This window comes from Lepisosteus oculatus, chromosome 27 (genome assembly GCF_040954835.1).
Source record: "Lepisosteus oculatus isolate fLepOcu1 chromosome 27, fLepOcu1.hap2, whole genome shotgun sequence".
NCBI lineage: Eukaryota > Metazoa > Chordata > Actinopteri > Semionotiformes > Lepisosteidae > Lepisosteus > Lepisosteus oculatus.
In genome coordinates, this window is record NC_090722.1 from 6,572,010 (window position 1) to 6,588,106 (window position 16,097).

The following is a 16,097-nucleotide window of genomic DNA, read 5'->3' on the forward strand; positions in this document are numbered from 1 at the left end:
CCCAGTTTCACCAGCCGGCTGAGACGGGGGAGAGGCTGGGAGTGATGTCATCCTCCCCGATGGCACTGGTGCCTCTCTGCTGCCCTGGGTGCACCCCTGAGCCCCCCTCTTGCAGGCAGGGAGAAGAGGCGGGGGTGACGCGGTGTGGGGGGGGCTGGAAGGAAGGACGCGGGTGCGAGCGAGTCGGACTACTATCTTTATTGAAGCTCTAATGGCGCTGGGTCATTCCAGGACACAAGGACAGCGAAACCACAACGAACAGCGAGGGGCGGGGGGGCCCCACCAGCCCCCTTCTCCCCTCCAGAGAAAACCGAACAAAGAACAGAAAGAGACAACGAGTCTGCGCCCCTTCGCCCGTCCACTCTCGGGGTCACTCCAGGGGAGGGGGGGCGGACAAGTTGAGCAGCCCCCCCTCTTCCTTTTCCGAATCCAGGCCTCCTGGATCCTGGTGCTCCTGGCTTCAGCCTCCCCTTCCTCACCCCAGAGCATTGGTCCCCTTTTCTGGGGTCCCTTGCCTCGAAGCCAGGGTGGTCCCTGACTTTACTGTCCCCCCTCAACAACCTGGGGGTGACTGAAAGACTCCTCGAGCCCCCCTGCCGGGGCTGTGCCCCCTCCCCCCTCCCCCACACTGGATTGGAGCTGGGGACCCCCCGAGCTGGGACAGGGAGGGTCACTTCTACATCGTTGCAAAGGCGGACACACAGACACGGGCCCCGCACAAGACACCAAGTGTGAAATCACTGTGACACACGGAGACTCTACGTCTAATCTCACAGTGCCGTCCCTCTGCCCCCTCCCTCCAGCTCTGCCCCCGCCACTAGCTGGCGCTGTTGTGCAGAGTCATAGAGACGCGGCGACGCTCCAGAGATGAGAGCAGGGGGCTCTGCCAGAAAATCTCAGCTTGGGACTGGCCTCGGTGGTGGGAGAGGCTGGCTTCCTCCGAGTCCGCTGCTTGAGAAGAGACCAGCTGCGCTCTCTCTCTCTCTCTCTCTCTCTCTCTCTCTCTCTCTCTCTCTCTCTCTCTCTCTCTCTCTCTCTCTCTCTGGATTGTGCAGCGCTCACACAAGGGGGCTCCAGGAGGTGCTGCTGTTTCTTAGATTCTGCTGCTGTTACTGCTGGAGGTGTAGGCGTGGCTCTGTTTTCTTGCTTTTGGGTTGGGTGGCCCAGCTGTCAATCAGTCCTCAGTCGCGGAAGGTGATTGGCCGTTGGGTCCCCACCCCGGCCCCCAGGCGCCAGGTGATTGGTCACTCCGGGATATGGAGGGCGGTCTTGGCGGTGTAGTTCTGGAAGAGTGGCTGCAGGAACATGCCCACCGTGCCGAAGACGCAGACGAACACGAAGATCCACAAGAAGAGGCGGTCGATCACCATGGCAACGTATTTCCAGTCCTCGCTGACCTGCAGCCAGGGGAGACCGGGTTAGGGTTCAGGTGGGGGTGGAGAACAACACTGACCGACTCTCTGAGCGCCCCAGTCACCCCAACACTGTCAGACTCTCCCCAGCACTGACCAACTCTCCCCAATCACCCCAACACTGTCCGACTCTCCCCAGTCACCCCAACACTGACCAACTCTTCCCAATCACCCCAACACTGACCAACTCTCCCCAGTCACCCCAACACTGACTGACTCTCCCCAGTCACCCCAACACTGACTGACTCTCTGAGCGCCCCAGTCACCCCAACACTGTCCGACTCTCCCCAGTCACCCCAACACTGACCAACTCTTCCCAATCACCCCAACACTGACCAACTCTCCCCAGTCACCCCAACACTGTCAGACTCTCCCCAGCCCCCCCAACACTGACTCTGTGACCGACCCCAGCCCCCCCAGTGACTCACGCTCTGGTCGTCGTCCTCGCTCTTCATGTGGTTGGCGATAAACCTCACACCCTCCACCGCCTCCTCGAACCCGGGGCAGGCCTGCCCGAGGAAGAAGGAGGAGGAGGAAGAGGAGGAGTGAGGGGGCGGGGCCGGCTGCTTCTGCGGCGGGTTCCGGGGGGGCGGGGCGTCCCTGAGCCCGTTCAGCCCGTCGGGGCCCCCCCCCGCCGGCGCCCCCAGCTCCGCCCCGAAGCCCTGCACGGTGGCGCGGTTGACGTAGCAGGTGCAGGGGGCGGCGCGGCCCTCCCGCCCCTCGCGGGCGCGGCGCCGCTGGCGCAGCCGCTGCCGGGCGCAGTTGTGGCGCGGCTGGCGCATGAACAGCAGGGCGGGCAGCTTCTCCAGGAAGACCAGCTTGACCCAGGGGGGCATGGTGTGCGTGGTGGGCGAGCGGTGGTGCACGTTGAGCACGCACACGCTGGTGACGATGGAGAAGGTCACCAGCACCATGGTGAACATCAGGTACTTCCCCACCAGCGGCACGTCCAGCGAGGTGGGCGGCACGATCTTGGAGATGAGCAGCAGGAAGACGGTGAGGGCCAGCAGCACGGAGATGCAGAGCGTCATCTTCTCGCCGCAGTCCGAGGGCAGGTAGAAGACCAGGATGGCCAGCGAGGTGATGAGCACGCAGGGGATGATGAGGTTGATGGTGTAGAAGAGGGGCTTGCGGCGGATGATGAAGTCGTAGGTGATGTCCACGTAGGTGGAGTCGGCCGGGTTCTCGTTGCGCCGCCCCGGCAGGGCGATGATGTCCCACTCGCCGCTGGGGGTGAAGTCGTCCATGCTGGCCACGTCGGAGCGCAGCACCAGGTCGATCTCGGTGCGGTCGTAGGTCCAGGAGCGGAACTTGAGCGTGCAGTTCTGCTGGTCGAAGGGGAAGTGCTTGACCTCGATCTTGCAGGCGCTCTTGTAGATGGCCGGCGGGAGCCAGAAGATACTGCCGTCGTAGGACACCACGGCGTTGGAGTAGAAGGACACCTCGTACATCCCGTCCGCGCTGCCGGGGAGACAGAGGGTGAGGGGGGGCAGGGGAGGGGGCGCTGTACGGAGCCGCGGGGGGGCGGGGGGGGGCACTCACTTGTTGTAGAGGACGACGTCCGGCAGCCAGATGTGCTTCGAGGGCAGCCGCACCTTCACCATCCCTCCAAACTCGTTCGGGTCCCACGTCAGGCGGTAGTCCTGCCACTCCTGCCAACACACACAAGGGGGCGCCGCTGAGAGCTCTAATCTAACCTCCCACCTCATCTAAATCGGGGGGGCGTAGTCTATCCCTGCAAACAACGGGTGCAAGGCAGGATACACCCTGGACAGGACGCCAGTCCATCGCAGGACAGATAGACACACTCTCTCACACACCCTGGAGAGGACACGAGTCCATCGCAGGACAGATAGACACACACACTCTCACACACCCTGGAGAGGACACGCGTCCATCATAGCACACACAGACACACACCCTGGACAGGACGCCAGTCCATCACAGGACACATAGACACACACACTCTCACACACCCTGGAGAGGACACGAGTCCATCACAGGACACATAGACACACAAACACACACTCACACACCCTAGAGAGGACACCAGTCCATCACAGGACACACACACACACACACACACACACACACACGCACACACACACACACACACACCCTGGACAGGACGACAGTCCATCACAGGACACATAGACACACACACTCACACACCATGGAGAGGACACCAGTCCATCACAGGACACACACACACTCACACACACCAGGGCCGGTTTTCCCAGAAGCCAGTTAACCCACCAGCGTGTCTTTGGACTGTGGGAGGAAACCCACACAAACAAAGGGACAACATGCAAACTCCACACAGATAGCAGCCCAGGTTCAGGATTGATCCCAGAGCCCCTGTGCTGCAGGGCAGCAATGTGAACCACTGTCCGCCCTCAAGCCAGTCTATTGTGCAGTAGAGAATAAGTGATGGAGAGAGACAGAGAGACTCACCTGCGTCAGCCACACATTCGTGGTCATGATCTGCTCTCGCTCATGCTGCAGGCATAGGGGAACAGGAAGAAACCATGTTAGTGGCTGAATGCAGAGCGACGGTGCAGAAAAGACCCCACGGTGCAGGCCAGCCCCTCTGGAGACTCACCACGCTGATCAGCTGAGCCAGAGACACCATCAGCTGCACAGTCACCAGCTCCGAGCCATTGGTCGCCGGACGGATCAGTTTGTTGTAGTGGGCGGGGTTTAAGAGATGCTCCACCAATCGTTCTTCCGTGTCTGCTGTCAGGCTCCCTACGGTATAGATCAATGGTTATAGATTTCCTTCTCCTCTTGTCCTGGATTCACCAGCAAACTGACACACACCTGGCTGGACTGGAGACACTGCTAGAGACACTGCTGTCCCTCTCCTCTCACACTGCCCCTGAATTCACACACTGACACACCCCTGACTGGACTGGAGACACTGCTGTCCCTCTCCTCTCACACTGCCCCTGAATTCACACACTGACACCCCCCTGACTGGACTGGAGACACTGCTGTCCCTCTCCTCTCACACTGCCCCTGAATTCACACACTGACACCCCCCTGACTGGACTGGAGACACTGCTGTCCCTCTCCTCTCACACTGCCCCTGAATTCACACACTGACACCCCCCTGACTGGACTGGAGACACTGCTGCCCCTCTCCTCTCACACTCCCCTGAATTCACACACTGACACCCCCCTGACTGGACTGGAGACACTGCTGTCCCTCTCCTCTCACACTGCCCCTGAATTCACACACTGACACACCCCTGACTGGACTGGAGACACTGCTGTCCCTCTCCTCTCACACTCCCCCTGAATTCACACACTGACACACCCCTGACTGGACTGGAGACACTGCTGTCCCTCTCCTCTCACACTGTCCCTGAATTCACACACTGACACACCCCTGACTGGACTGGAGACACTGCTGTCCCTCTCCTCTCACACTGCCCCTGAATTCACACACCGACACACCCCTGACTGGACTGGAGACACTGCTGTCCCTCTCCTCTCACACTGCCCCTGAATTCACACACCGACACCCCCCTGACTGGACTGGAGACACTGCTGTCCCTCTCCTCTCACACTGCCCCCGAATTCACACACTGACACACCCCTGACTGGGCAGTACTGGGTTACCAGGCTGCTGCTGTAAAAGGAGTTGATGGACCAGTAGGGGGCGTTCTTCTACCACACCACCGTATGGTGACTGTGGACACTTAAAAGTGAGGACATTAAAAATCCCAGGACACCTTGTTCTGACTAGATTCCATAAAGAGATGTACTGTCCGTCCTCCCTAAAGTGCCCCTTTAATTCGGCTGGTGCAGCAGTCTCTCTCCTGCCCTGATCTGTGAACACTACAGAGAGGATGAGGTGCTGTAGGAATTATTATTATTGCACTGACAGCTCATCCTTACACACACACTCATGCACACGGAATCCTGTGAGATGTGGTTGCCAAGACAACAGGCTCTTTTCGCCCTGTAGCAGAGAGCAGAGGGCAGGGAAGTGAGGGAGAAGAAGGAGGGGGCTGGGGGTGGGGGAGGGGGTAGGAGACACTACAGCTGCCTGGAAACTGACAGGGACACATACAGCACACTGCACTCCTACTGCATCCATACACCACACACACTGCACTCCTACTGCTCCATACATCACACACACTGTACTCCTACTGCATCCATACATCACACACACTGCACTCCTACTGCTCCATACATCACACACTGCACTCCTACTGCATCCATACATCACACACACTGCACTCCTACTGCTCCATACATCACACACACTGCACTCCTACTGCTCCATACATCACACACACTGCACTCCTACTGCATCCATACATCACACACACTGCACTCCTACTGCTCCATACATCACACACACTGCACTCCTACTGCTCCATACATCACACACACTGCACTCCTACTGCATCCATACATCACACACACTGCACTCCTACTGCATCCATACATCACACACTGCACTCCTACTGCATCCATACATCACACACACTGCACTCCTACTGCATCCATACATCACACACACTGCACTCCTACTGCATCCATACATCACACACACTGCACTCCTACTGCATCCATACATCACACACACTGAACTCCTACTGCTCCATACATCACACACACTGCACTCCTACTGCATCCATACATCACACACACTGCACTCCTACTGCATCCATACACCACACACTGCACTCCTACTGCATCCATACATCACACACACTGCACTCCTACTGCTCCATACATCACACACACTGCACTCCTACTGCATCCATACATCACACACACTGCACTCCTACTGCATCCATACATCACACACACTGCACTCCTACTGCATCCATACATCACACACACTGAACTCCTACTGCATCCATACATCACACACACTGCACTCCTACTGCATCCATACATCACACACTGCACTCCTACTGCATCCATACATCACACACACTGCACTCCTACTGCATCCATACATCACACACACTGCACTCCTACTGCTCCATACATCACACACTGCACTCCTACTGCATCCATACATCACACACACTGCACTCCTACTGCATCCATACATCACACACACTGCACTCCTACTGCTCCATACATCACACACACTGCACTCCTACTGCTCCATACATCACACACACTGCACTCCTACTGCATCCATACATCACACACACTGCACTCCTACTGCTCCATACATCACACACACTGCACTCCTACTGCTCCATACATCACACACACTGCACTCCTACTGCATCCATACATCACACACACTGCACTCCTACTGCATCCATACATCACACACTGCACTCCTACTGCTCCATACATCACACACACTGCACTCCTACTGCTCCATACATCACACACACTGCACTCCTACTGCATCCATACATCACACACTGCACTCCTACTGCATCCATACATCACACAAACTGCACTCCTACTGCATCCATACACCACACACACTGCACTCCTACTGCTCCATACATCACACACACTGCACTCCTACTGCATCCATACATCACACACACTGCACTCCTACTGCTCCATACATCACACACACTGCACTCCTACTGCTCCATACATCACACACACTGCACTCCTACTGCTCCATACACCACACACTGCACTCCTACTGCTCCATACACCACACACACTGCACTCCTACTGCTCCATACATCACACACACTGCACTCCTACTGCTCCGTACATCACACACACTGCACTCCTACTGCATCCATACATCACACACACTGCACTCCTACTGCTCCATACATCACACACTGCACTCCTACTGCTCCATACATCACACACACTGCACTCCTACTGCTCCGTACATCACACACTGCACTCCTACTGCATCCATACATCACACACACTGCACTCCTACTGCATCCATACATCACACACACTGCACTCCTACTGCATCCATACATCACACACACTGCACTCCTACTGCTCCATACATCACACACACTGCACTCCTACTGCATCCATACATCACACACACTGCACTCCTACTGCATCCATACATCACACACTGCACTCCTACTGCTCCATACATCACACACACTGCACTCCTACTGCTCCATACATCACACACACTGCACTCCTACTGCATCCATACATCACACACACTGAACTCCTACTGCTCCATACATCACACACACTGCACTCCTACTGCATCCATACATCACACACACTGCACTCCTACTGCATCCATACATCACACACACTGCACTCCTACTGCTCCATACACCACACACTGCACTCCTACTGCATCCATACACCACAGACTGCACTCCTACTGCTCCATACATCACACACTGCACTCCTACTGCTCCATACATCACACACACTGAACTCCTACTGCTCCATACATCACACACACTGCACTCCTACTGCATCCATACATCACACACACTGCACTCCTACTGCATCCATACATCACACACACTGCACTCCTACTGCATCCATACATCACACACACTGCACTCCTACTGCTCCATACACCACACACTGCACTCCTACTGCTCCATACATCACACACACTGCACTCCTACTGCTCCATACATCACACACACTGCACTCCTACTGCATCCATACATCACACACACTGCACTCCTACTGCTCCATACATCACACACACTGCACTCCTACTGCTCCATTCACCACACACTGCACTCCTACTGCTCCATACATCACACACACTGCACTCCTACTGCTCCATACATCACACACACTGCACTCCTACTGCTCCATACATCACACACACTGCACTCCTACTGCTCCATACATCACACACACTGCACTCCTACTGCTCCATACATCACACACACTGAACTCCTACTGCTCCATACATCACACACACTGAACTCCTACTGCTCCGTACACCACACACTGCACTCCTACTGCTCCATACATCACACACTGCACTCCTACTGCTCCATACACCACACACTGCACTCCTACTGCATCCATACATCACACACACTGCACTCCTACTGCATCCATACATCACACACTGCACTCCTACTGCATCCATACATCACACACACTGCACTCCTACTGCATCCATACATCACACACACTGCACTCCTACTGCTCCATACACCACACACTGCACTCCTACTGCATCCATACACCACACACACTGCACTCCTACTGCTCCATACATCACACACACTGAACTCCTACTACACCTGTACAGTGCACACAGCACATATATAGCAGTGAAGTTACCATTCACACTAGAAGTAGAAGTGTTAGTAACAGTAGTAACAGTAGCAGTTGAAGTATTAGTGACAGTAGTAACTATAGCAGCTGAAGTATTGGTAATAGCTGTAGTAGTAGAGGTACTTGTGACAGCTTCAGCAGCTTTAGGAGAAAGCATGGCTGACAGTGCGGACTACTGGATCTGACTGGTGTTCTACAAACACCACAGCCATTACGGAATCGGAGTGCTCTGGAGCAGCTGTGCCCCCACCTTGGCGTTGAACCTGCAGCCACCCAGAGGCCCCGCCCCCTTGTCCCCGCCGGTGCCCTGTCCGGGACGCTCGTGTGCAGACCAGGCATTCGAGGACTGGACTGTCAGGACTTTGACTGGGCACACAGTGGACCACACAGCCCTAACAGCTCGTGAGTGCCCCTTGACGCCCCTGCGTGTCTCCACTGTGGGGACGTCCTGGCCTGTTCTGTGTGTTCCCTCTGCCAGGGGGCCCAGGGTTCGTGGGGACACGCTCACAGGGTGCCCACACTCGCACGCCACTCAGATATCGCCCAGTGCTCGATCGTACAAGACCCCAAACACAGAAACACAAAGCCAACGCTGATGACGAGCGACAGGACCAACAACAGACACACCGGCCGAAACACACGCGCGCGAGCTGACCCTTCCTCGCCGGTCGCATTACATAACTCGCCCGCGCACCGCACGCGACAGCATCCCAGCGGCACGCGACGCGCGACGCCCCCCCCAACCCCCTCCTCACACGCGCACCCGCACTCACGTCTCCAGCTCGCGAGCAGGCACAGCCACAGCAGCCGGGCCATGGCTGTCCTCGGGACGGCCGCGCGGCGGCCCGCTGTCACGGCGCCGGGGCAGGAGAGAGCGGAGGCGGCGGTTCTGTGCTCCTTCGCTCGACCGGTCCGTGGCGTCTCCCTTAGCCGAGCCGGAGGCGGCGCGCTGGAAGCGGTGCCGACATGTTCTGAGGCGGCGCAGTCCGGTTCGGGCTCCCAGGAGCCCCGAGTGCTCTCGAGCGCAGGAAGGAGGAGCCCTGCCTACATGATGCGCGTGTCCGCCTCCCCGCTCTCAGGAACCGGAGCTCGTCACCCGGGCGCCCCGCACGACCAGTCCTCAGCGCATCGGGCTGGAGGGGAGAAATGCGGTTTTCACGGAGGGAGGTCGGCGGCGGTCCGCACAGCGGGATTGATCACATGAGCTCATTCCATCCCGGCGCCGCTGTCCGCTGTCCGCTGTCCGCTGTCCGCAGTGCTGCTGCGAGGCGTCTCTCTGCGCTGTGCCCGAGCCCTCTTTCGGCTTTCGGAGAGATTTGTTTTTGGGTAGTGGGGGGGGGGGGGGGGAGACCAAAATCCACGTAGCGCGACGGTTTTTCGTCCCAAGTGCGGGAGCCGGGGGGGTGCCAGCCGCGTGACGGCAGAGGGAGAGCCGAGGTGTGCTTCGGTTAGAGTCGCGAGGTGCACGCGGCGTCTCTCTCTCTCTCTCTCTCTCCCTCCCCCCCCCTCCCAGCTCTCTCGCTCTCTCCAGAGGCTCCCGGAATTTCTTTGCGTGTCACGCGTCGTGTCCTTTCCACGGGGGCCTCTCCTCCCCGTGGGCCCGTCTGGACCGTGGGCGGTGGCTCTTGGGGTTGAGTAAGGGGGACCTGCCTCTCTTCGCCGTCCTGCTCCCCCTCTCTGTCCCTGTCCCTGGTGCTGAAACACACCAGCAGTCTGGAGCAGTGACCACGTCCCTGTCCCTGCAGCCACAGCCACAGCTACTGCTACTGCTACTGCTGTCCCTGCTGCTCCTCCTGCTACTACTGTTACTGCTGCTACTGCTACTGCTGTCCCTGCTGCTCCTACTGCTACTGCTACTGCTACTGCTACTGCTGTCCCTGCTGCTCTTACTGCTACTGCTACTGCTACTGCTGTCCCTGCTGCTCTTACTGCTACTGCTGTCCCTGCTGCTCCTACTGCTACTGCTACTGCTGTCCCTGCTGCTCTTACTGCTACTGCTGTCCCTGCTCCTCCTGCTACTGCTGTCCCTGCTGCTGCTACTGCTACTGCTGTCCCTGCTCCTACTGCTACTGCTGTCCCTGCTGCTCCTGCTACTGCTGTCCCTGCTGCTCCTACTGCTACTGCTGTCCCTGCTCCTACTGCTACTGCTGTCCCTGCTGCTCCTGCTACTGCTGTCCCTGCTCCTACTGCTACTGCTGTCCCTGCTGCTCCTACTGCTACTGCTGTCCCTGCTCCTACTGCTACTGCTGTCCCTGCTCCTACTGCTACTGCTGTCCCTGCTGCTCCTGCTACTGCTGTCCCTGCTCCTACTGCTACTGCTGTCCCTGCTGCTCCTGCTACTGCTGTCCCTGCTCCTACTGCTACTGCTGTCCCTGCTCCTACTGCTACTGCTGTCCCTGCTGCTCCTGCTACTGCTGTCCCTGCTCCTACTGCTACTGCTGTCCCTGCTGCTCCTGCTACTGCTGTCCCTGCTCCTACTGCTACTGCTGTCCCTGCTGCTCCTACTGCTACTGCTGTCCCTGCTCCTACTGCTACTGCTGTCCCTGCTGCTCCTGCTACTGCTGTCCCTGCTCCTACTGCTACTGCTGTCCCTGCTGCTCCTGCTACTGCTGTCCCTGCTGCTCCTACTGCTACTGCTATCCCTGCTCCTCCTGCTACTGCTGTCCCTGCTGCTACTGCTACTGCTGTCCCTGCTGCTCCTACTGCTACTGCTGTCCCTGCTGCTCCTGCTACTGTTGCTCTTAGGTGGGGCTGTACACTGGTGGTGGTGGAGGGGAATACCCATTACCTGTAAAGCACATAGAGTGCAGTGCACAGGAAAATCCTATATAAGTGTAAGGAATTATTATTATTGCTACAGTTACTACTGTTACTGCTACTGTCCCTGCTGCTCTTTCTACTGTTACTGCTGCTGTTATTACTCTTACTGTTACTTCTACTACTGCCATTATTACTGCTGCTACTGGTAGTACTGTAACCGGAAGTATTACTAATGCCACTACTGCTGCTTTTAATGTCAATGCCACTGCTGTTACTGCAGTTAGTGTCGCTGCTCCTCTCCTCTTCTCTCCTTCACCTTTCCTAGATTCTTCCTCCACTCCCCTCCTCCACTGTCACGTCCTCTCTGGCTCTGTCCCTGAGACAGAAACTCTATTTTTATCCCTCTTCCTGCCTGGGCCCCCCAGAGACACTGACCTCCAGCGCACCTTCTTGTAGAAGACAGCGCTGAGCCTCACTGCTCTCAGCCAGGAGAAGATATGAGCTGGTAAAGCAAGTGAAACTGTGTCACAGCACAGGGTCTGTGTGACACAGAGCGGCTCCAGTGTATCACAGCACAGAGTCAGTGTGACACAGAGCGGCTCCAGTGTATCACAGCACAGAGTCAGTGTGACACAGAGCGCCGACAGCGTATCACAGCACAGTCAGTGTGACACAGAGCAGGGACAGTGTATCACAGCACAGAGTCAGTGTGACACAGAGCGGCTCCAGTGTATCACAGCACAGAGTCAGTGTGACACAGAGCGCCGACAGCGTATCACAGCACAGAGTCAGTGTGACACAGAGCAGGGACAGTGTATCACAGCACAGAGTCAGTGTGACACAGAGCTGCGCCAGTGTATCACCGCACAGAGTCAGTGTGACACAGAGCAGCGACAGTGTATCACAGCACAGGGTCTGTGTGACACAGAGCTGCGCCAGTGTATCACAGCACAGAGTCAGTGTGACACAGAGCGCTGACAGCGTATCACAGCACAGTCAGTATGACACAGAGCGGTGCCAGTGTATCACAGCACAGGGTCTGTGTGACACAGAGCAGCGACAGTGTATCACAGCACAGGGTCTGTGTGACACAGAGCTGCGCCAGTGTATCACCGCACAGAGTCAGTGTGATGTACAACAGTGACAGTCTGACAGAGAACTGTAACAGAATCACAGTATACAGGAGCGAGGGAGACAGAGGTGACAGGACACATACAGGAGAAACAGAGCTGACAGGACACGTACAGGAGAGACAGAGGGAGGTGCCAGGACACATACAGGAGAAACAGAGCTGACAGGACACGTACAGGAGAGACAGAGGGAGGGGGCAGAGAAGGAGGAGGCTAATGAAAGAGAGGTAAAGCACTCTTTTTCCTGGAGAGGTTTGTCCTCAGAGCTGACACAGCCACTGCCAGAAAGTGCTTCCGACGGCTCCCAGCCAGATCCTGAATTATTGATGAGCCAGGACCCCTGGAGTACTCAGGCACTCTGCTCCACTGACTCATGCTGCACTCGCAAACAGGATAATGGGCCCAGTTTAGACACAGCTTGTGCTGCACCCACAAAAACTGAGCTTCCCCAAATGTGTCCCCCAGTAAACCTGAGTCCTACACTGACTGGAGTCAGTACTGCCCTGACTGTCAGACACACTGTGCGCTATACAGTCTGACTGGCTCTCTCGTGGACTGACACTCTGATTGACTCTCTGATGGACTGACACCCTGACTGGCTCTTCAATTGACACTCTGGTGAACTGACTCTGTGATCGAATCTCTAGTTGACACTCTGATTGACACTCTGATGGACTGACACTCCAATGGACACTCTGATCATCAGAGAGTCAATCAGAGTGTCTGCTGGACTCTCTGATGGACTGACACCGTGATTGACTCTCTGAATGACACTCTGATGGACAGACACTCTGATGGACAGACCCACGCTCTGACTGCCTGAGAATGAGACGCAGCCCCATGTGGGCACACTGACTCCCCCCCTCCAGCGCATGACTGACCTACTTACTGCTCATGAATGAGAGGCAGAGCAGGGCTGGGGTGCCGCGCTCCGAGCTGCAGGGAGTGGAAAAGCAAGAAAACAAGGAAGCAGAGAAACTAACGCCTGGTCTATTTTTAATCTGCACAGGCTTTCTCCTCCTGGACTGCTCGGGCTGCTAGAGCTGTTCGTCTGCACTCCTCTCCGTGTCAACCCAGAGCTCTGAAGATCAGGAGCTGGGGTCTTGTCTGCTCCCCGGAATAATAAGTGTCCGGTCATGTCAGCCTCGGAGAACTTCAGGGTAACACTTATTAACTCGTGCGACTGTTTTTGTATCGCTAAAGAAATGGGATGCTCTCTCTTCTTTCCCAGTGCACAGCAGTCTGATCCGCTCCACGTTTTACAGTGCTGTCAGTCAGACTCCCAGTGCACAGCAGTCTGATCCGCCCCAGGTGTTACAGTGCAGTCAGACTCCCAGTGCACAGCAGTCTGATCCACTCCAGGTGTTACAGAGCTGTCAGTCAGACTCCCAGTGCACAGCAGTCTGATCCACTCCAGGTTTTACAGTGCTGTCAGTCAGACTCCCAGTGCACAGCAGTCTGATCCACTCCAGGTGTTACAGAGCTGTCAGTCAGACTCCCAGTGCACAGCAGTCTGATCCACTCCAGGTGTTACAGTGCTGTCAGTCAGACTCCCAGTGCACAGCAGTCTGATCCACTCCAGGTGTTACAGTGCTCCCAGTGCACAGCAGTCTGATAAAACCCGGATTTTACTACTAGATACAGTGCTCTTGTACAAGCTGTGCTGAGGTAGCATAATGGCATACACATAATCATGAATTTTTAATAATATTTTAAATTCGTCCTCGGCCTTGTCAAAGTCATTATTCTAAACTTAACAAGCTGATCCAGCTGAACTCCCTGATCTGTCCGTATGTTTCCGTAGTTCATATCCCTGCAAACCTTTGGCAACAGCGCTGTTCCTGTATCTTGTAAGAGAGGTCAAGTGTGTCTGATCCAAACGTACTGAACCTGTTCAGAACCCTGGACCCAGGTCAGAGTGGCCCAGTCCAGCAGTACTGGACAGATTAACACAAGGGGGGGATTCGGACTTCACGGCGAAGAAACCAGTGGAACCCGCAGACCCCAGACACCAGGTCCCCATCACAACAAGACAGCCCCTGAGGAAGGCTTGTAATTAGCCATCCAAGGTGTGGGCGCCACTGTCTGTCAACATGTCTCTCGTCTTCCTCGGCGCAGGGTCCCCACAGGACAGCCCCCATCCTCCTGCCCATCGGCATGGCAGCTGGGTAATCCCCTCTCTTGCAGGGAGCCCACACTCGGATGTGTGATCACATGACACACGGCCTCACACCAACACAGGGGTGCACACAGACGTGCACTGCTCCCTCACCCCCTCAACCCCAATCACTGCGCTGAGCTATTGACCGATCTAGAACCCAGACTGACTGCTCCCTCACCCCCTCAACCCCAATCACTGCGCTGAGCTAATGACTGATCTAGAACCCAGACTGACTGCTCCCTCACCCCCTCAACCCCAATCACTGCGCTGAGCTAATGACTGATCTAGAACCCAGACTGACTGCTCCCTCACCCCCTCAACCCCAATCACTGCGCTGAGCTAATGACCGATCTAGAACCCAGACTGACTGCTCCCTCACCCCCTCAACCCCAATCACTGCGCTGAGCTAATGTCTGATCTAGAACCCAGACTGACTGCTCCCTCAACCCCAATCACTGCGCTGAGCTAATGTCTGATCTAGAACCCAGACTGACTGCTCCCTCACCCCCTCAACCCCAATCACTGCGCTGAGCTAATGACCGATCTAGAACCCAGACTGACTGCTCCCTCACCCCCTCAACCCCAATCACTGCGCTGAGCTAATGTCTGATCTAGAACTCAGACTGACTGCTCCCTCAACCCCAATCACTGCGCTGAGCCAATGTCTGATCTAGAACCCAGACTGACTGCTCCCTCACCCCCTCAACCCCAATCACTGCGCTGAGCTATTGACCGATCTAGAACCCAGACTGACTGCTCCCTCACCCCCTCAACCTCAATCACTGCGCTGAGCTAATGACCGATCTAGAACCCAGACTGACTGCTCCCTCACCCCCTCAACCCCAATCACTGCGCTGAGCTAATGTCTGATCTAGAACTCAGACTGACTGCTCCCTCACCCCCTCAACCCCAATCACTGCGCTGAGCTAATGTCTGATCTAGAACCCAGACTGACTGCTCCCTCAACCCCAATCACTGCGCTGAGCTAATGTCTGATCTAGAACTCAGACTGACTGCTCCCTCAACCCCAATCACTGCGCTGAGCTAATGTCTGATCTAGAACCCAGACTGACTGCTCCCTCACCCCCTCAACCCCAATCACTGCGCTGAGCTAATGTCTGATCTAGAACTCAGACTGACTGCTCCCTCACCCCCTCAACCCCAATCACTGCGCTGAGCTAATGTCTGATCTAGAACTCAGACTGACTGCTCCCTCACCCCCTCAACCCCAATCACTGCGCTGAGCTAATGTCTGATATAGAACCCAGACTGACTGCTCCCTCACCCTCTCAACCCCAATCACCGTGCTGAGCTAATGTCCGATCTAGAACTCAGACTGACTGCTCCCTCAACCCCTCTAGCCCCTTACTCACTTAATTTGGCACATTT

General features: G+C 56.1%; 2 protein-coding genes across 3 annotated transcripts; both read right to left on the bottom strand.

Moving 5' to 3' along the window:
• Nucleotides 1-183: 183 nt before the first annotated feature.
• Nucleotides 184-10,107, bottom strand: chrnb2 (cholinergic receptor, nicotinic, beta 2). 2 transcript variants are annotated; one of them, XM_069185240.1, is made up of 6 exons: nucleotides 9,431-10,107; nucleotides 4,015-4,160; nucleotides 3,867-3,911; nucleotides 2,955-3,064; nucleotides 1,841-2,873; nucleotides 184-1,397 (listed from the first exon to the last, which is right to left on the bottom strand). In XM_069185240.1, exons 1-6 carry the CDS (start codon nucleotides 9,471-9,473, stop codon nucleotides 1,245-1,247), a joined length of 1,530 nt encoding a protein of 509 aa, XP_069041341.1. In that variant the 5' UTR covers nucleotides 9,474-10,107; the 3' UTR covers nucleotides 184-1,244. The 2 variants fall into 2 exon arrangements, with proteins under 2 accessions (XP_069041341.1, XP_069041342.1); XM_069185241.1 differs by having other exon boundaries at nucleotides 9,421-9,505.
• On the bottom strand, nucleotides 9,991-12,119 carry LOC138225339 (uncharacterized). Its single transcript, XM_069185243.1, has 2 exons — nucleotides 11,734-12,119; nucleotides 9,991-11,445 (listed from the first exon to the last, which is right to left on the bottom strand). Exon 2 carries the CDS (start codon nucleotides 11,440-11,442, stop codon nucleotides 10,213-10,215), a length of 1,230 nt encoding a protein of 409 aa, XP_069041344.1. The 5' UTR covers nucleotides 11,443-11,445; nucleotides 11,734-12,119; the 3' UTR covers nucleotides 9,991-10,212.
• Between the last annotated feature and the right edge of the window lie 3,978 nt (nucleotides 12,120-16,097).

What these genes read in the sequence shown, in the direction of transcription:
- chrnb2 (XM_069185240.1), bottom strand. Translation starts at nt 9,473, where the DNA reads ATGGCCCGGCTGCTGTGGCTGTGCCTGCTCGCGAGCTGGAGAC. An exon ending in CCTGCTCGCGAGCTGGAGAC is followed by an intron (nt 4,161 to 9,430) that starts GTGAGTGCGGGT and finishes TCTATACCGTAG; the next exon opens with GGAGCCTGACAGCAGACACG. An exon ending in GACGTCGTCCTCTACAACAA is followed by an intron (nt 2,874 to 2,954) that starts GTGAGTGCCCCC and finishes TCTCCCCGGCAG; the next exon opens with CGCGGACGGGATGTACGAGG.
- LOC138225339 (XM_069185243.1), bottom strand. Translation starts at nt 11,442, where the DNA reads ATGGGTATTCCCCTCCACCACCACCAGTGTACAGCCCCACCTAAGAGC.